Here is a 20,762-nt window from a genome sequence, read left to right as displayed (position 1 = left end):
TCAAGAGCTGCACTCACTATTCTGCTGGTGCAGTCACTGTGTACATACATTACATTACTGATCCTGAGTTACATCCTGTATTATACTCCAGAGCTGCACTCACTATTCTGCTGGTGCAGTCACTGTGTACATACATTACATTACTGATCCTGATTTACATCCTGTATTATACCCCAGAGCTGCACTCACTATTCTGCTGGTGCAGTCACTGTGTACATACATTACATTACTGATCCTGAGTTACATCCTGTATTATACTCCAGAGCTGCACTCACTATTCTGCTGGTGCAGTCACTGTGTACATATATTACTTTTCCTGATCACTTCTAAATCTTAATAAAAATAGACTATACTCCCGCTGCCATCACAGGTTTGGTTTGGAGGTTGTTTTCCTTCAATATTAACAGGAAGAATGCTGCTTCGTTCTTCACAATTCTTCCTGTCAAAAAAGCATTTTGGAAATCTTAGTAATACTATTCTAGGTTAATTTGGTCCCCCACGGCACCATTAGAGTGTTTTATGGCAGATTCGGTGCTGTCTCTGCTTTTATTCGGGAGAGGAGAGTAAACCGTGGCACACACTCAACCCCCGTCTTTTATCCACACATTAAAAAAAATAATGAAAATAATCCCCAGCTGTCAGTATTTTATATGACCCCACTTTACAAACCCCAAAATGAATAATATATATACCGTAATTGTTTTTTTAAAAATGTGCACCCCACAGGAGATCTACCTTTAGGCTATGTGCACACGTTGCGGATTGGTGTGCATATTTTTCCGCACCGTTTTTGCAAAACGTAAACGTTTTTGTAAAACGCACTGCAGATTACTTGCGGATTTACCGCGGATTTCCTGCGGTTTTTGTGTGGATTCCTATTGTGGAGCAGGTGTAAAATACTACGGAATCCGCACAAAGAATTGACATTCTGTGGAAAATACAACGCAGCGTTTCCACGCGGTATTTTCTGCAGTATGGGCACTGCGGATTTCATTTTCCATAGGTTTACATGGTACTGTACAACGCATGGAAAACTGCTGCGAGTCCTCAGCGGCCAATCTGCTGCAGATCCACAGCAAAATCTGCAACGTTTGCACATAAAAAAAAACAAAAAAACAAAAAAAAAAAAAACGTTTGCACATACCCTTAAACAAAGTCTGCCCATTACCACCACTCCTAGCACACAGACCCTCACCAGTTGATTTCTAACTCCTAGACCAGGGATCAGCAACTTTATGACACTGGTTGTCAGACTACATCTCCCAGCATTCTCTGGCAGCTGGGCAGACATATTGGGATTGGGTAGCTGTCAGAGCATCTGGAGTGTCTGACCTTATGGAGCCCTGTCATGGACTCATAAAGGCATTGAGGGTTTATTTTTCAATGTCTAATTAAAATTGTTTAGCAAAGTCTTACTGATTGTCATTACAAATTACAAAACTGTGTAACGTTATCAGAGGTTATGCTCAGCTTTCTCAGAGTCCTGAGTGACAAATCTGCATATTTGCGCTGGGATTGATCTCCACTGCAAACCTCCCAATTCATGTGTCAAAAGGCAAATAATACTTTTAAACCTCAATTTTTTTTTTAAATGTGAGTAAGAAAGTCCTTCTGCTCATCACTCCAAGTCTGGGAACATCTAAAATGAATAGGAGTTTAGGTATTCTGGCACATATCGAGGATTTCTATCTATACCTAAAAATGGAAAGGAAGCATTGCTGAAATGTTCTCCTCTTACCTATAGGCTATGGGCGCCTGTGTGGACTTGCAGCTGTGTTTTGACATTGTTGTAATTGTGCCTCTGTGGTCATACATCCAGAAAACACGGAAGAAATCCTGCAGAAAACGTTTGTCAGGAATGGGATAAAAAATCCGAAATAAAAATGTACAGCTAGATTCTTCCTCCATTCTGTCTATTCCAGACATCGTTATGTTCAGCTGTCAGGCATTATCTTTCTAAAGGAGGGAAATCGTCAGACAAAGGGGTCAATTATCGATAAGAACATCTGTTGTCCATTGCCATCTTGATACAAATGCGTTTTATCTGCATAGAGTTTGTAAGTCACCCGTTTGTGGTCAGTGTCTGATCATATTATGACCAGGATGAAGGATGGGTACTAATCATTCACTTTTTTTCTTTTTAAGCTGCAAACAGAAGCAAGTATTGATTATAGACATGGTGTGGCTTGGTGACTGTGGAAAATACGGGGCCCGAGTTTGAGGAACTGTCGAGGGCCAATTATAATCTACTTATTAGACCACTGCTTGAAAGGAGTCTAGAAAGCGGCTATAAATGTTTCACTTTGTGTGATCTAAAAAGCCATGCCAATTTTATTGACCCAAGCGTCAAATGAAGGAGCGTCCCCAATATTGCGCTAGGAATGAAGCCATGTAATTTCATTAGTAGCTTTACCCCAGTGTAGATCAGGGCATTTGACTATAGGACCATTTTAACACAGCAGAATTTGATATAGAAATGTATTAGCCCCATTCGGCTGATCCTTGCAGAAATCTGTGCACACAGACTAAAACTGATTTCTAGTTCCAAGAATTCTTGACGCAGAATCTGCCCTTATTGTGGGGTCTTCTGGTGGGTGATCCATTGCACGATGCACATATTGTGCATTTATCATATAGGACTATTTTATTTTTCTTCTATCTGAATGTCTGCGCAACAGGAGCACGGTCAATGCTGATAGACATTGTGTGGATATTCATATGAACAGAATCACATTCAGTCTCTGCAGGTATTGAATTCCTATTGACCCCAATTTCCAGCAGAGAGTCTCTATGCGTGGCCATCTTTATATGAATCCTCCCCCTCAAGAGTCTTGTAGCTGCTAAATTGGATTTGTCAGTGAATAAAATGTCAGCTGCTTCAGGACGGGTGCACAATTGCCGCTCTGCTCCCCCCTTTGTAGGCAGAGTTTCAATAACAATTGACGGATTTTGGAAGTTGCAGGGATCATTGTGATGTGGAGGGAAGCATTGAGGAGAGTACGGAGTAAGCTGTGCACAGCTGGTTAGCAGCAGGCGTTCACTACAAGGGGAGGTCACACCTAGTTCATCCTGCTGTTTCACTGCTGATTGACGGCCATGAAACACTAATATAATTAAACAAAGCACGTGAAACGTACAAAAGCTCATTTCGATTTCCATCTTATAAATGAAGGAAGAAAAAAGGCCACGCAGAGCAGGGGATAATTATTCTTCAATGCATCGCTTTATTCTGAGGTGTAACAGGTGGAAACCCAACAGCTCCTACAATAAGGATGTTTGTTTTGTTTTTTTCTTGCAGAGGTGTATACATATGTAGGTTTACATGTACAAGTCAGCTGGGATATGTGGATATAAGATAGGAGATTCTTTCTATCAGGACCGTTCATCCTCTATGAACCAAAAATAATAGAGCAAAAAGCCCCTCTGAAGACTCAACTCAAACGGTGCCATATATAATACCATAGGTATCCTGCAGTGTCCATTTGCAACTACCCCCTGACGGGTTCTCATTTAGAGAAGGGAATGTCCAAAGTGGCTTTTTTTTTCTCTCCATAATTTACTTTTGCTTACTACGCTGCCACTTTAGGTGTAATAGAAGTGTGTTCGTCGTACAAATAAGTTTAAGCCGAGTCCCCCTAACTCTCTTATGTGGTCTATTCACAAAACGCTTAGGCTAGGTTCCCATTGCGTTAATGGGACCGCGTTAATGGACAGCGTTGCACGGCGAAATTAACGCCGTGCAACGCGTCCGTTAGCGCACCCATTGGCAGCAATGGGAACGCGCATCGCTAGTGCGTGCCATTTTAGGCACGCGCTAGCGATGTGCCGGTGTTTTGTGAGGTCCGTTCCCCGCTCTCGCTGATCGGGGATCTGCGCTAGTGGGGACGTTAAACGCGACCCCGAAAAAGACATTGCGTTAGCGCAATCCGCTAGCGGATAGCCCAATTTGATGGCACTGTGTGAATAAACCTTACATGTTTGAGAATGTTCTCTGCCATATAGAAGTGGTGTGTGTGTATGTATGTATGTATGTGTGTGTGTGTATATATATATATATATATATATATATATATATATATATATATATATATATATATATATATATATATATTAGTGTTTTCTCCAGCCTGATATGTGCTGAGCAATCCAGTCGCTATCTGGGCCTGGTTTTCATGGTGGGTAGGTCAGAGATGGATGGGATGCCTACCCGCCATATCTCCACCTTCAGGGTGTGGCTGTGGAGGGAGTTAAGTGTCCAGCCAGTTTTGTTATCTCTGTTGTGAGAAGGAAGGAATCCTCCATACTGAAGCTCCTGTGAGAGCTGCCATAGTTGTTATCCCAGAAGTACTGGACAAGACTGTGTATGAACGTTTTACTTTCTTTTGAGCCAGACAGGCTGTTGTCTGTTACCAGTTTCAGTTCCTGGTATATGATGCAATAAACCACCCAGAGTCTGTAAGCAAATGTAGTCCCCTGTCTATCTCCAGGAGCAGCTAAGGCTACTTTCACATTTCCGTCTGTGCGGGCCTGTCGCAATGCGTCGGGCCGACGTACCGATGGATGTTGTGAAATAACTGCAAAACGTGGACAGCGGATGCAGTTTTTCAATGCATCCGCTGACCATTATGCAGTCCGGGGAGGAGTTTCGGCCGCGCAAATATATATCAATATATTTGCTGAAATAAATAACTGGCATCTCATGTACTAAAAGTATCCTCAACAGGAGCAGTTTCAAAGAAAGAAATGTTCATAGTGCATAATATATACTAGGCAGTACTCATGCTGAACGTGCCGACACCACCTCCCTATATATATATATATATATATATATATATATATATATATATATATATACATACATACATACATACATACATACATACATACATACATACATACATACATACATACGTACCAGAATAAATTCAGGTTTGTAAAACTGGCCTAATTGATGTAGGATAAGACTTCTGAAGGATACACTACTCTATCCTCCTCTGCAGTTATAGATATTACTTCAGACTGGTGATCTTCTTTGCTAATGGTGATACTGAATTTTGGGTGGAGAGGTCTTCTCCATTTCTTCCCTCTTCAGGCTAGCGCCCGAGGTGTTACAGACTGTGATGAAGAGTGCATTCCCATTTTTGCTCCTCAAGTTATTGAGTGCCATCTCCCTCTCTCCTCACTCCCTTCTCTGGTTTCTTTATCTTTTGTTTAATGTTCTCTTGAGCATAAATATAGATATGATGAAACGTTTTTACAAGCCATTGTTTCCACTGATAAAACCTGACTGGCCCTTTGAACCCATTTTCCTCAGTGCTGGTTGATGCTGTATTTGCGGGTAAAGTGCACAGCGGATTGCACACTCTGGCTTTGTGCAGGAGATTTTATTTGTTGCTAATCTCCATTTTGGTGGGATGGTTTTTTTTTTTCCTCTACCTTTAGAGAGCTGCTTCCCTTTCAGATTTGGAGTCTAGAATACTACACAGAAAAGGGCCTTAAGCGGCCAAGTCCTGCTGAGCATTTTTTTTCCCCCAAGCCCGTGAAAAGAATGAATAATTCAGCAGTAAGCATGCCTACAGCCGCCCATTTAGGAGCTTTGATCTGCGAATCAGGTGGCCGCTTGAATGCCCTTATTGTCATGTTATGTGTACACAGTGTGTGAAATATTGAAAATAGTGAGGCCTGAGCCTCATCTGGTAGAGATTACAGTGCAGGCATGCTGGGTGAGGGCTGTAATTAAAAGTCCCCAGATGCTGTTTATTGGCCCTTGTCACATGACCTCCTGCAGTAAAGCCCCCTCAGCACAGAGTGCCCGGACCGCTCAGACCTCCCCTCCCATACACCGCAGTGTGAGCTCTCTACCAAAGCACCTGCTTGTAATATTGTCACTATTCTCTTCTTATTGTGTACCCGACTTACTGCCTGGAACTACTTAACTCGTCGGTGACTTCCAAAACTCAATCTACCCCCCCTTTTTTTTTTCTTTTTCTTGGAGCTTCAAAGACTCTTCATGACTAAGAGGATTTTGTTGTAATGTGAAGGAGAAGCTTAGATTTCAGAAGCGTGCCCATTGGCCTTTGATGGGTGAGGCGGGAGATTCAAGATAGAGTTGGGATGACCGTTTTAGCTGTTGCTGTGAAAATGGATCACAATGCAGAAGCTTGAATCCCCAAATCGGTGAAAACTTCTGAGTGGTTGGTTATTTGGGAGGCTCCTTGATGCTTTTGATTTGCACACAATCTGTTAGGTGATGATTCCTAGAATTCTGCCATATTTGTGATTGCTACGGACCGACCACATCTAGTAAGAAGCGTGGAGAAGAGAGTTGGTGCAGTATCCCAGTGCAAGGGAGAAGAGAAGCTTCCTTACACCCAGACATATTGAGTAATCTAGCAAAGAAACCTTGCGAGATTACTCTGTATATATGTATGTGTGTATGTATATATATATATATATATATATATATATATATATATATATATATATATATATATATATATATATATATATATATAACCACAATGAATTTTAAACAAAACCGTTCAGATGCAGTTGAAGTTCAGACTTTCAGCTTTCATTTGAGGGTCTCCACATTAAAATTGGATGAAGGGTTTAGGAGTTTCAGCTCCTTAACATGCGCCACCCTATTTTTAAAGGGACCAGATGTAATTGGACAATTGACTCCAAGGCTATTTCATGGACAGGTGTGGGCAATCCCTTCGTAATGTCATTCTCAATTAAGCAGATAATAGGCCTGGAGTTGATCTGAGGTTTGGTGCTGCATTTGGAAGGTTTTGCTGTGAAGTAAACATGCGGTCAAAGGAGCTCTCCATGCAGGTGAAACAAGCCATCCTTAAGCTGCGAAAACAGAAAAAACCCATCCGAGAAATTGCTACAATATTAGGAGTGGCAAAATCTACAGTTTGGTACATCCTGAGAAAGAGAAGAAAAGCACTGGTGAACTCATCAATGCAAAAAGACCTGGGCGGCCACAGAAGACAACAGTGGTGGATGATCGCAGAATAATCTCCGTAGTGAAGAGAAACCCCTTCACAACAGCCAACCAAGTGACCAACACTCTCCAGGAGGTCGGCGTATCAATATCCAAATCTACCATAAAGAGAAGACTGCATGAAAGTAACTACAGAGGATTCACTGCACGGTGCAGCCTCTCATATGCATCAAGAAAAAAAAGGATAAAAAACATCTAAAAAAGCCGCACAGTTCTGGAAGAACATTCTTTGGACAGATGAAACCAAGATCAACCTCTACCAGAATGATGGAAAGAGAAAAGTATGGGGAAAGCGTGGTACAGCTCATGATCCAAAGCATACCACATCATCTGTAAAACACGGCGGAGGCAGTGTGATGTCTTGGGCATCCATGGCTGCCAGTGGCACTGGGTCACTTGTGTTTACTGATGATGTGACACAGGACAGAAGCAGCTGAATGAATTCTGAGGTCTTCAGAGCCGCCATACTGTGTGCTCAGATCCAGCCAAATGCAGCCAAACTGATGGTCGTCGTTTCATACTACAGATGGACAATGACCCAAAACATAAAGCCAAAGCAACCCAGGAGTTTATTAAAGCAAAGAAGTGGAATATTCTTGAATGGCCAAGTCAGTCACCTGATCTCAACCCAATTGAGCATGCATTTCACTTGTTAAAGACTAAACTTCAGACAGAAAGGCCACAAACAAACAGCAACTGAAAACCACCGCAGTGAAGGCCTGGCCGAGCATCAAAGAGGAGGAAACAGCGTCCGGTGATGTCCCTGAGTCCAAGACTTCAGGCAGTCATTGCCAACAAAGGGTTTTCAACCAAGTATTAGAAATTAACATTTTATTTACAATTATTGAATCTGTCCAATTACTTTTGGTCCCTTTAAAAACAGGGTGGCACATGTTAAGGAGCTGGAGCTCCTAAACCCTTCATCCAATTTTAATGTGGATACCCTCAAATGAAAGCTGAAAGTCTGAACTTCAACTGCATCTGAATTGATTTGTTTAAAATTCATTGTGGTAATGTCTAGAACCAAAATTAGAAAAATGTCTGTCCAAATATTTATGGAGTGTACTAGATAATAATAATCTTTATTTTTTTATATAGCGCTAACATATTCCGCAGCGCTTTACAGGTTGCACACATTATCGTTGCTGTCCCCGTTGGGGCTCACAATCTAAATTCCCTATCAGTATGTCTTTGGAATGTGGGAGGAAACCGAGCAACGAGTACACTCGCTCATCACGAATATATACATATATTTCTTTATTTACTTTGTTTACTGTACAATTATTCCTACTGTATTTTCTTATTTTAGGCCAGTATGTTTTGCTCAGATATAAGTGACTAGGCAGAAGTGCTGGCTGTTCTAGTAGGCACTGTCTGCACTGATTATTGCAGTGTTATGTAATAGTGTATCGTGTTGCACCACACAGAAGTGTCAGATCAATGTTTGCACTATGTACCTTGGCAGTTTTAGGTCATTGTTCAGTCTCTTGATATGTTTCTGGATAGTAAAGTTTATGTCTGTGAACTCCTCTTATATTTACTCTCTAAGGTAACTAGAAATTCTCAGCGTTCCAGGTAGACAAATTGATGTTTACACACAATGTCACAGGTGACCGGGACTGAAGCAGGACCGCAATCCTTGACATCCTGCATACCATGTAATCCATTTATTGTACATCCCCTTCTAAATAGCCTGAAAGTAGGAAGCGATGTGCAGTATTTTATGGCTATAAGACCTGGATCTCATGTGCTGTACTTCATAATAAAACGTTGAGTCAGGTAGGATCTTTTTTTTGGCATCTGAATGTTATTTTCTTCCTATGTGGTCCAGGTATACAGACTGGCTAATTGTTCACCTTATTGTTGCATTGTTTCACTTGAAACCTTTTTATATGTGGTTATATTTATGCATTGGCTTAAATAGTCATTTTTATTTGAGTTTACCCTAGGAGAACTGGTCATCAGGTACAAAGTGGCCAGGCAATATAGCCTTTTTATTTATTCCCCTCAGTATGCCATTTTTTATCTTTTGTCAATCCACCATATGGCTCCAGAGATTTTGTGGCGTTTACAAGGGGGTTGGCTCACAGGACTCTCTGGGGATGTGTTTTCAGGCTGCTTTGCATAACTTCACTGTACATAAAAAAAAATAATCCTGTATCTGTTGAACTGTGTGGCAGATGTAAGGCTATGTGCACACGTCTGGAATTCCATAACACTGCTGCGGGTAAAACGCATGCGGAATTGGCATGCGTTTTCCCGCTAAACACTAGCGTTTTACAAGCGTAATTACCGTAGCTTGCAGAGTGCTAGCATTTTCCAAACGATCTGTAGCATCACTTGGAAAACAGATTGACAGGTTGGTCACACTTGTCAAGCATAGTATTTGACAAGTGTGACCAATTTGTGATGACCTGTGAGACCGCATGTCACCACAGGTCATTGCTGCAAAGCATCACTGGGAACGGAAGCATCGCGAGGAGCGGGAACGCTGCGAGGGACGCCGGAACGTGAGAATATCTCGATTTATCATTTAAATTTTTTTTTATTTTTTTTATTTTTTAACAACTATATGGTTCCCAGAGCCTGGAGGAGAGTCTCCTCTCCTCCATCCTGGGTACCAACCGCACATGATCCGCTTACTTCCCGCACGGTGGGCATAGCCACATGCAGAAAGTAAGCGGATCAATGCATTCCTATGTGTGCAGAATCTCCGCGATTCCGCACAAGGAATGAACATGCTGCTTCTTTTTCCGGAATGCGATTCCGCCGCGGAAAAAAACGCAACATGTTCTCAAAAATTGCGGATTGCATTCTAATAATAGGATGCTTAATATATGCATTTTTTTGTGTTTTTATAGCGAAACACCGCATCAAAAACGCAAAAGATCCTGAACGTGTGCGCATAGCCTAAGGGAAAAAAAAAAAAAAACCTGAATACTCAAAAAGCAGTGGGAATTAAAATGTGCCAAAATGCACACTTTAACTTGGTGACAGGGTCCTAAGTAGTGATGAGCGAATAATCAGACATGCCGAATATTGAAGCATTCAATGATGGGTATGGAGGCCTTACTTAAAACTAGTGATGAGCGAATATACTCGGTACTCGAGATTTCCCGAGCACGCTCGGGTGACCTCCGAGTATTTGTAAGTACCCGGAGACTTAGTTTTCCTCGCCACAGCTGAATGATTTACATCTGTTAGCCACCATAAGTACATGTGGAGGTTGCCTGGTTGCTAGGGAATCCCCACATGTACTTATGGGGGCTAGTAGCTGTAAATCCTTCAGCTGCGGCGATGAAAACTAATTCTCCGAGTACTTACAAATACTCCGAGGACCCCCGAGCGTGCTCGGGAGATCTCAAGTACCGAGTATATTCGCTCATCACTAGTCCTAAGTAAGGCCTCCATACCCATCATTGAATGCTTCGATATTCGGCATGTCTGATTACACACTGACCATCCTTTGCTTCTCAGCGAGGTAAGTTGCCAAAATAGAAGTCTGGCAACAACTCTGCTGTAATGATCAGAAGAGATCGACAGTGAGCGCTACAGTGGACGGAGGAGATGAACGATATGGTTGCCAACCAAACCATCACTTGGCCAACAGCCATCTGTTGTCTATGGGGGCCGCTGCAATAGAAGTTCCATAGTAGAATTATGATATGAATATAGCATTTTCTCTGTTAATGTCAATGGTGGACAATTTTTATGTAAAGCTATTTTCACCTTGAGCATCTGATGAGTATATAGGAGGGCTTCCTAAGCCTAAATCCTCATGACGTCCATCTACTTTCCACATCCATTCCAATTGAGTCGTCTTTTTTATTTTTTAAACTTCTTAAACTGTGTATTTGAAAATGAAAGAAACAATGCAAGAATGATACATTCAAATTATTGCAGATTCGTAACAGAGAAGTCATTGGTTAGATGAAGGACCCATTTGGTCAAGCCGACAGTGGCCGTTGAATGACCGCCAACATTTAATCTCTTGACTAGATAAGCTGACCAGACTTCTGTGCACACAGGATGACTATTTTTCTGTGCATCCAGAATCTCTGCTTTATTTGCAGCAGGGCTGTGAGGTCCGTAAGCTAAAACTCCCAACTCCTCAATTTCTCTGACTTCCAACTCCGACTTCACAGCACTGATCACTACTGAGCATGTACATAAAGTGCAGCACAGGTTCATCGCAATTAAAAGCCGAGATCCTTAGATCAGAATAGAACAGACATTTCATTCAAGGTTCCCAAATTCTTATGATGACCTTTACAGCACATACTGTACCCAATTTATTATACATTTTAAGGAGTCTAATCTCCCCACCCCCAAATGGACACCGACTCCATGACTGTCTCCACAGCCCTGATTGGCAGCACATCCACAGGGCAATGTGCTGCCGATAACAATTATTTGAATGCTGGAATAAGCGATCCAATTATGTGATGAACAAGCTTTCTTCTCCTTTGTAGAGTATTGCTGGCATGTTACACAAGCCGATAATCGGTGAATAAGCACTCTAACACACACTCACTTCTGATTGTCGGCTCTTCTAAATGAGCCTTGGCTCAACCGCAGCAGATATCTACCTCGGATTGTTGCCTCTGATCCATTTGTAAATAAATGTCAGATTCTCCATAGACAAATCCTCAGAATATGTATAGTAAGGCTATGTGCGCACGTTGCGGATTAGGCTTAGGATTTTCTGGTGCGGATTCTGCCTCTCCTGGCAGAAAACGCACCTGCGGTTCCGCAGCGTATTTTGTGCAATTTTGCTGTGGTTTTTTTTTTTGCGGATTTGCTGCGTTTTCTACCCCTGCGGTTTTCTATAATGGAATGGGTACAAAAACGCTGCAGATTCACAAAAAAGTGACATGCTACTTCTTTTAAACCGCAGCGTTTCCGCAGCGGATTTTCCGCAAAGTGTGCACAGCATTTTTTTCTCTTCTCATTGATTTACATTGTACTGTAAATCAATTGCGGATCTGCAGCGTTTCTGCACCTCAAAAAACGCTGCGGATCCGCAGAGAATCCGCAACGTGTGCACATACCCTAAAGGAACTGCAGCAAGGTACAAGTACTGTGAATGAGTTGTGCACAACTGCACTGTGAAAATATCATTAATGGATCAAAAAATTGTACACGGTCTAAAAGCTGCAGTAAGTTCAAAGGGACAATTTAGTAGAAAATTGCGGGTACCAGTAGAGTGCATCAAATACACTGGGCCTCATGGAAGGAAAAAAGCAGATTACAGCTCTCTGGTACTGGTCTGTAACCCATGACTTTTGCTGTTGCAAAACTAAAATACTTAGCATACCTGAATATCTGCAAGTATCTTGCTGGTTGGGAGTTTTTGTCACAGCTGCAGAGCTGCCGGCAACAGATCATTGCTTCTATAGGATATACTCCTTGACAAAACCCCACCAGTTGGAGGAGATAACTGTGTGATATCATAATATGTATACAGTACATACAGGACTTGTAGGATCTCTGTAATATGCAGAGCACAATGTGTTGCACTTTCTATTTCATGCCATGTAAGATGCTTACTGTACATGTTACAAAGTCTTTTCTATTCATTATTTTAGGTAGGAATGAATTGATAGCAAGATACATCAAATTACGGACAGGGAAAACGCGGACCAGGAAACAGGTAATCTATTTGTTCTTTTTTGGTAACCTAATGGATGCTTGGAAATTGTGTAATTTGTGTTAGAAATAGAAATTATAATGTTTAAGGACAAATGTGCATAAGTCTCCTGAGATTAAATATTGCACGTTTTGGCAAATTAAAGCTCACCAGCAACGCTGAAAAAGTTTACTTGCTATGACTTTGCTAAATATATAATATTCAGCAAAATTGAAAAGTGAAAATGCCGTAACAGTGCAATAGCATTTGGAGTGGTTGATGTGACAGAAGCGATATACCCTGTACCCTTGTAAAAGTTACCGTATTTTTTGACCATAGTATTCCATTTCTAGCAAGAAAAAACAATCTTCTTTATAAAAAGTTTAATTGTCTTGTCTGGAGGCAGCTTATGATCGAGAATTTCAACACCGCGTCCTTCCCAATCACTGAGAGAACTGCTCTCTCCTTTTTGACACTGATCTGTCTAATCGATGCTGGGCAGGAGAGAAGGCTACCAGATCCTACAACCCCTGGCAAAAATTATGGAATCACCGGCCTTGGAGAATGTTTATTCAGTTGTTAAATTTTGTAGAATGAAAGCAGATCAGACATGGCACAAAACTAAAGTCATTTCAAATGGCAACTTTCTGGCTTTAAGAAACACTAAGAGAAATCAAGAACAAAAATGTGGTAGTCCGTAATGGTTAGTTTTTTTTTTTAACCAATCATAGGGGAAAAAAATATGGAATCACTCAATTCTGAGACAAAAAATTATGGAATCACCCTGTACATTTTCATACCCAAAAATAACACCTGCATCAAATTAGATCTGCTTGTTAGTCTGCATTTAAAAAGGAGTGATCACACCTTGGAGAGCTGTTGCACCAAGTGGACTGACATGAGTCATGGATCCAACACGAGAGATGTCAATTGAAACAAAGGAAAGGATTATCGAACTCTTAAGAGGGTAAGTCATCACGCAATGTTGCAAAAGATGTTGGTTGTTCAGTCAGCTGTGTCTAAAATCTGGACCAAATACAGACATGGGAAGGTTGTTAAAGGCAAACATACTGGTAGACCAAGGAAGACATCAAAGCGTCAAGACCAGAAACTTAAAGCAATATGTCTCCAAAACAGGAAATGCACAACAAAACAAATGAGGAACGAATGGATGGATACTGGAGTCAATGTCTGTGACCAAACTTTAAGAAACCACCTAAAGGAAATGTGATTTACATACAGAAAAGCTAAACGAAAGCCATCATTAACACCTAAACAGAAAAAAACAAGGTTACAGTGGGCTAAGGAAAAGCAATCGTGGACTGTGGATGACTGGATGAAAGTCATATTCAGTGATGAATCACGAATCTGCATTGGGCAAGGTGATGATACTGGAACTTTTGTTTGGTGTCGTTCCAATGAGATTTATAAAGATGACTACCTGAAGAGAACAGGCAAATTTCCATAGTCATTGATGATATGGGGCTGCATGTCAGGTAAAGGCACTGGGGAGATGGCTGTCATTACATCTAATATATAATTGCCTAGAATACTACTTCCTGCAATTTGTGCCAACTACCGTGGCTTTGTCCGGAGATAATGTCCGGAGATAATGTCCGGAGATTAATTGCCTAGAATACTACTTCCTGCAATTTCTGCCAACTTCCGTGGCTTTGTCCGGAGCTAATGTCCGGAGCTAATGTCCGGAGCTAATGTCCGGAGCTAATGTCCGGAGCTAATGTCCGGAGATAAGTGACGTCAAGAGTGTCCAGTGTCTGATTGGTCGCTCGCAGCAGGCGGCAACCAATCAGAAACGTGCCGTACTGTGACACACTCCGCCCGCCATTTTGGTGTGATTTTTGAATTTTTACCTCACAGCAAGTTTTTACTGCGTGGAGGCGGGCCCAGTGACGTTGCTCTTCAAGCTCCTGCCGAATTTCGTCAAAAAAATGATAATACCATTTACCAAAACTATATATATATATTTAGTTGTGAAGTGGTTCAGTGACATTTTCACACCAATTTTGAACTTTTGTTTGGTGTTTTCTCCATATACTGCCTATTATTTTTGTTCTTTCTTACTATTATTTATTAATTGTATTATTCTTACATTTGAATAAATAAAGTATATATGGATGCTAGACTCCCGATTCTTTAGAATCGGGCTGCCATCTAGTCTTCAATAAATGCACAAGTTTATGTTGATATTTTGGACACTTTTCTTATCCCATCAACTGAAAGGATGTTTGGGGATGATTAAATCATTTTTCAAGATGATAATGCATCCTGCCATAGAGCAAAAACTGTGCAAACATTCCTTGAAAAAAGACACATAAGGTCAATGTCATTGGCTGCAAATAGTCCGGATCTCAATCCAATTGAAAATCTTTAGTGGAAGTTGAAGAAAATGCTCCATGACAAGAATCCAACCTGCAGAGCTGATCTGGGGACAGCAATCGGAGAACGTTGGAGCCAGGTTGATGAAGAGTCGTGTGTGACACTCATCAAGTCCAGGCCTCAGAGACTGCAAGCTGTTATAAATGTCAGAGGTGGTGCGACAAAATACTAGTGATGTGTTGGAGTGTTTTTTTTATTTGTTTTTCATGATTCCATAATTTTTTCCTCAGAATTGAGTGATTCCATAATTTTTCCCTATGCTTAGTTAAAAAAAGTAACCATTACTGACTATCACATTTTTTGTTCTTGATTTCTTTTAGTGTTTCTTAAAGCCAGAAAGTTGTCATTTGAAATTACTTTAGTTTTGTGCCATGTCTGTGATCTGCTTTTTTTTCTACAAAATTAAACAACTGAATGAACATCCTCCAAGGCCGGTGATTACATAATTTTTGCCAGGGGTTGTACACATCTGCAAGTCCTGGCTTCTAGCTGAAGGACCTTTCAGGTCATGTGATCAGTCACATGCTTGTAGCGAACATGGAAAAGTTTTGTGCGTGTATAGCTGCGTTACATATGTGCACATGGCAGAGGTGTGCTGCATAGTGCACAGAATTTCCATGCTGTCAAGCTATGTGTGTATAATACACATGCGGCAGAGAAACCTGAACTAAATTTACACCTACAGGGAAGCTTTAATCAGTAGGAAACATGTTTTTCCTTTTTTTGTTTTTAATTTTTTTTTTGCTGTCCAAACTTGGGGTGCGTCTTATAGTGAGGGAAGTCCTATAGTCTGAAAAATACGGTAAATTTTATTTTTTGATAAAATTGATAAAAGTGAACACTTTTGGTTACATGCCATTAAATTATTTTGAGGAACCAGATTTAAAGGGAATCGGTCATCAGGTTTTTACTACCTCATCTGATTGCAACATAGAGACCCCGATTCCAATAATGTATCACTTGGTTTACTGGGTGCAGAAGTTGTGACACAATCAGAATTTAGATGTAGCAGAGCTCAGAAAGCTGTCCATGTGCACTTCATGCTCTGTATGTACATGGTCTATAGACATTGAGCTGTTTATCATTGCTGTGGGCGTGGTAGGACAACTCACATGAACACCAGTCCTGGCAGTGATTAATGTCCTGGTGATAAAACCTTCAGTGTTAGTAAATGGCACACAACCAAAAAAAGGGATACATCCTTGAAATCTGTGTTTCTGTCTCCTGTTGTCTTTGAATTACGGTATATAGCAAAAATCTGCTTCCAGATTCCCTTTAAGTGGTGCTCTGCATTAAGCCTGCTGTGTACTATGCATTGCTGGAGAAATGCTGGTATAAGATTGATTGACTCAATTTTGTCACCAGAAGTAAATAAATAAAAAAAAATCTTTAAAGTTATGTACATTTATTAAAGTGGATCAGAGCAGCTACACAACTGAATAGGATTCACATTGACAAAGTAAAAGTTGAGCCACTATGTATATGAATTACTGACTCTGAGTTACCTCCTGCATTGTATTCCAGAGCTGCACTCTCTATTGTGCAGGTGCAGTCACTGTGTACATACATTACATAACTGATCCTGAGTTACATCCTGTATTATACTCCAGAGCTGCACTCACTATTCTGCTGGTGCAGTCACTGTGGACATACATTACATTACTGATCCGGAGTTACATCCTGTATTATACCCCAGAGCAGCACTCACTATTCTGCTGGTGCAGTCACACTGTACATACCTTACATTACTGATCCTGAGTTACATCCTGTATTATACTCCAGAGCTGCACTCACTATTCTGCTGGTGCAGTCACTGTGTACATACATTACATTACTGATCCTGAGTTACATCCTGTATTATACTCCAGAGCTGCACTCACTATTCTGCTGGTGCAGTCACTGTGGACATACATTACATTACTGATCCTGAGTTACATCCTGTATTATACTCCAGAGCTGTACTCACTATTCTGCTGGTGCAGTCACTGTGTACATACATTACATTACTGATCCTGAGTTACATCCTGTATTATACCCAAGAGCTGCACTCACTATTCTGCTGGTGCAGTCACTGTGTACATACATTACATTACTGATCCTGAGTTACATCCTGTATTATACCCCAGAGCTGAACTCACTATTCTACTGGTACAGTCACTGTGTACATACATTACTGATCATGTACTGATCCTGAGTTACATCCTGTATTATACTCCAGAGCTGCACTCACTATTCTGCTGGAGTCTGTTTACATACATCTTCTGTGTTGGGTTTTACAGTGGGTACGGAATATTCAGACCCATTTACATTTTTCAGTCTTTTTCATTGCAGCCATTTGCAAAATTTAATAAGTTCATTTTTTCACATTATTGTACACTCTGCACCCCATCTTGACTGTAAAAAAATACATGTAGAAATTTTTGCAAATGTAATAAAAAATAAAAACTGAAATATCACATGGTCATAAGTATTCAGACCCTTTGCTCATATCTAAGTCACATGCTGTCCATTTCCTTGTGATCCTCCTTGAGATGGTTCTACTCCTTGATTGGAGGCCAGCTGTGTTTAATTAAACTGATAGGACTTTATTTGGAAAGGCGCACACCTGTCTATATGAGACCTCAAAGTGCATGTCAGATCAAATAAGAATGATGAGGTGAAAGGAACTGGCCAAGGAGCTCAGAGACAGAATTGTGGCAAGGCACAAATCTTGCCAAGGTTACAACAGAATTTCTGCAGTACTCAAGGTTCCCAAGAGCACAGTGGCCTCCATAATCCTTAAATGGAAGCAGTTTGGGACCATCAGAAGTCTTCCTAGACCTGGCCGTCCAGCCAAACTGAGCAATCATAGGAGAAGAGCCTTGGTGAGAGAGGTAAAGAAGAATCCCAAGATCACTGTGGCTGAGCTCCAGAGATGCAGTAGGGAGATGGGAGAAAGTTCCACAAAGTCAACTATCACTGCAGCCCTCCACCAGTCGGGCCTTTATGGCAGAGTGGCCCGACGGAAGCCTCTCCTCAGTTACAAGACATATGAAAACCCGCATAGTTTGCTAAAAAAACACATGAAGGACTCCCAGAGTATGAGAATTAAGATTCTCTGGTCTGATGAGACGTAAATAGACCTTTTTGGTGATAATTCTAAGCGGTATGTGTGAAGAAAACCAGGCACAGCTCATCACCTGCCCAATACAATCCCAACAGTGAAACATGGTGGTGGCAGCATCATGCTTTGGGGGTGTTTTTCAGCTGCAGGGAGAAGACGACAGGTTGTCACTGAAGGAAACATGAATGCGGCCAAGTACAGAGATGTCCTGGGCGAAAACCTCTTCCAGAGTGCTCTGGACCTCAGACTTGGTCCAAGGTTCACCTTCCAACAAGACAATGACCCTAAGCACACAGCTAAAATAACAAAGAAGTGGCTTCAGAACAACTCTGACCATTCCTGACTGGCCCAGCCAGAGCCCTGGCCTAAACCCAATTGAGCATCTCTGGAGAGACCCGAGAATGGCGTCCACCAACGTTCGCCATCCAACCTGACGGAACTGGAGAGGATCTGCAAGGAAGAATGGCAGAGGATCCCCAAATCCAGGGGTGAAAAGCTTGTTGCATCATTCCCAAGAAGACTCATGGCTGCACTAGCTCAAAAGGTGCTTCTACTCAATACTGAGGAGAAAGGGTCTGAATCAGACAGATGGATCTAGATAAGTTGGAAACTTGGGCTGAGAGGTGGCAGATGCAGTTAAACAATGATAAATGTAAGGTTATACACATGGGAAGAAGGAATCAATATCACCATTACACACTGAATGGGAAACCACTGGGTAAATCTGACATGGAGAAGGTCTTTGGGATCCTAGTTAATGATAAACTTACCTGGAGCAGCCAGTGCCAGGTAGCGGCTGCCAAGGCAAACAGGATCATGGGGTGCATTAGAAGAGATCTGGATACACATGATGAGAGCATTATACTGCCTCTGTACAAATCCCTAGTTAGACCGCACATGGAGTACTGTGTACAGTTTTGGGCACCGGAGCAAAGGAAGGATATAATGGAACTAGAGAGAGTACAAAGGAGGGCAACAAAATTAATATAGGGGATGGGGGAACTACAATACCCAGATAATTAGCAAAATTAGGATTATTTAGTCTAGAAAAAAGATGACTGAGGGGCAATCTATTAATCATGTATAAGTATATAAGGGAACAATACGAATATCTCTGAGGATCTGTTTATACCAAGGAAGGTGACGGTCACAAGGGGGCATTCTCCTCGAGGGCCTCAAACCATGCGTGTTTTCAAGATTTCCTTAGCATTGCACAAGGTGCTGGAATCATTCTCTGCAGTTGATTAAATTATCACCTGTGCAATGCAAGGAAATCCTGAAAACATGACCTGTTTGCAGCCCTCGAGGAATGCAGTTTGACACCCCTGATCTAGAGAGAATGTTTTTCCACCAACATAGAAGAGGATTCTTTACTGTCAGGGCAGGGAGAATCTGGAATTCCTCGCCTGAGTAAGTGGTGATGGCGAACTCAGTCGAGGGGTTCAAGAGAGGCCTGGATGTCTTCCGTAAATCTGGGGATTTATTCTGACGGAATATAGGCTGAGCTGAATGGACTAATGTCTTTTTTCTACCTTGCTAACTATGTTACTTATGACCGTGATATTTCAGTTTTTCTTTTTTAATAAATTTGCAAACATTACTACATTTCTGTCTGTTCTTTTTTCAGTCAAGATGGGGTGCAGAGTGTATATTAATGAAAAAAAAATAACATTTTTGAATTTGCCAAATGACTGCAATGAAACAGAGTGAAAAATGTAAACGGGTATGAATACTTTCCGTGCCCACCATATACCATTTAGCACTTAGTGTATACTGCCTTACACTTGGCTGATGAGTGGGCATATTTAAAGGCATTGTCTTAAGATTTTTAAAAAAAATTTCCAATTATAATAAATAGTGATTAACACAAGTGCTCGTTACTCGAGTTTGCCTAGGGTGTTTGCTTATGCATCGAGTATCGCGTGTGCTCTAGTGACATGTTAGTCCCCGTGGCTGCATGTTCTGCGGCTATTAAAAAGCCACAAAATGTGGGGATTGTCTGACAAACACTGAAGTCTAACAGCCATGAAACATGCGGCCAAGGGGACTCTAACATGTCACTCGAGCACTCGCGGTACTCTGTCCATACCCAAGCACCCTAGGCAAACTCTAGTAATGAGCACTTGCAATTACTTATTAAAATCTCACTTCTCTCCAGTGAACTCCGCTGGTCCGAGAGAGCAATTTTGTCCCATCCTTGGCATATGATTTCTGCAGCCAATCGCTGGCTTCAGAAATGACACTTGCATATACTGCCAGTGATTGGTTACAGCAGTCTCTTCGATAGAGGTTGCTCCATTGATGCAAGGCTGGCGGGGATCACCGGAGTGGTGGTACTAGAGCAGAGGGTAATTGAGCAAGTAAATGGTACTCCTTGTTCTACTGTTTCATAATAAATCCAGTGGCTTAACTTTTTGAAAATTCCAGAAAATACCCTTAAAGTGTACTTAAAATATAAATAAATAATGTTAGTCCAGTGGCTGGTCCTATTTACTGATGGACAGACATCTCGGAAGGGTGACCACCGACTTGGCTTTTAAAATATTGAAAAATCAGGGATGTAAATTGATAAAATGAAGTCATTTTTAAGTTAAGTACCGTAATTTGCTGAGCTTCTGCTC

General features: G+C 41.3%; 1 protein-coding gene across 5 annotated transcripts in view; it reads left to right on the top strand.

Moving 5' to 3' along the window:
- The window catches only part of TEAD1 (TEA domain transcription factor 1), a 230,359-nt gene that overhangs the window by 136,868 nt on the left and 72,729 nt on the right, over nucleotides 1-20,762 (top strand). For all 5 annotated transcript variants that reach the window (XM_069739008.1, XM_069739006.1, XM_069739004.1 and 2 more), the window contains one exon: nucleotides 12,601-12,665. In XM_069739008.1, coding sequence (XP_069595109.1) covers nucleotides 12,601-12,665 — 65 coding nt within the window. The remainder of the gene's footprint in view (nucleotides 1-12,600; nucleotides 12,666-20,762) is intronic.

Source organism: Ranitomeya imitator, chromosome 9 (assembly GCF_032444005.1).
Source record: "Ranitomeya imitator isolate aRanImi1 chromosome 9, aRanImi1.pri, whole genome shotgun sequence".
Lineage (NCBI taxonomy): Eukaryota > Metazoa > Chordata > Amphibia > Anura > Dendrobatidae > Ranitomeya > Ranitomeya imitator.
Note: the sequence above shows the minus strand (reverse complement) of the source record. Positions and strands in the feature narration are given on the sequence as shown.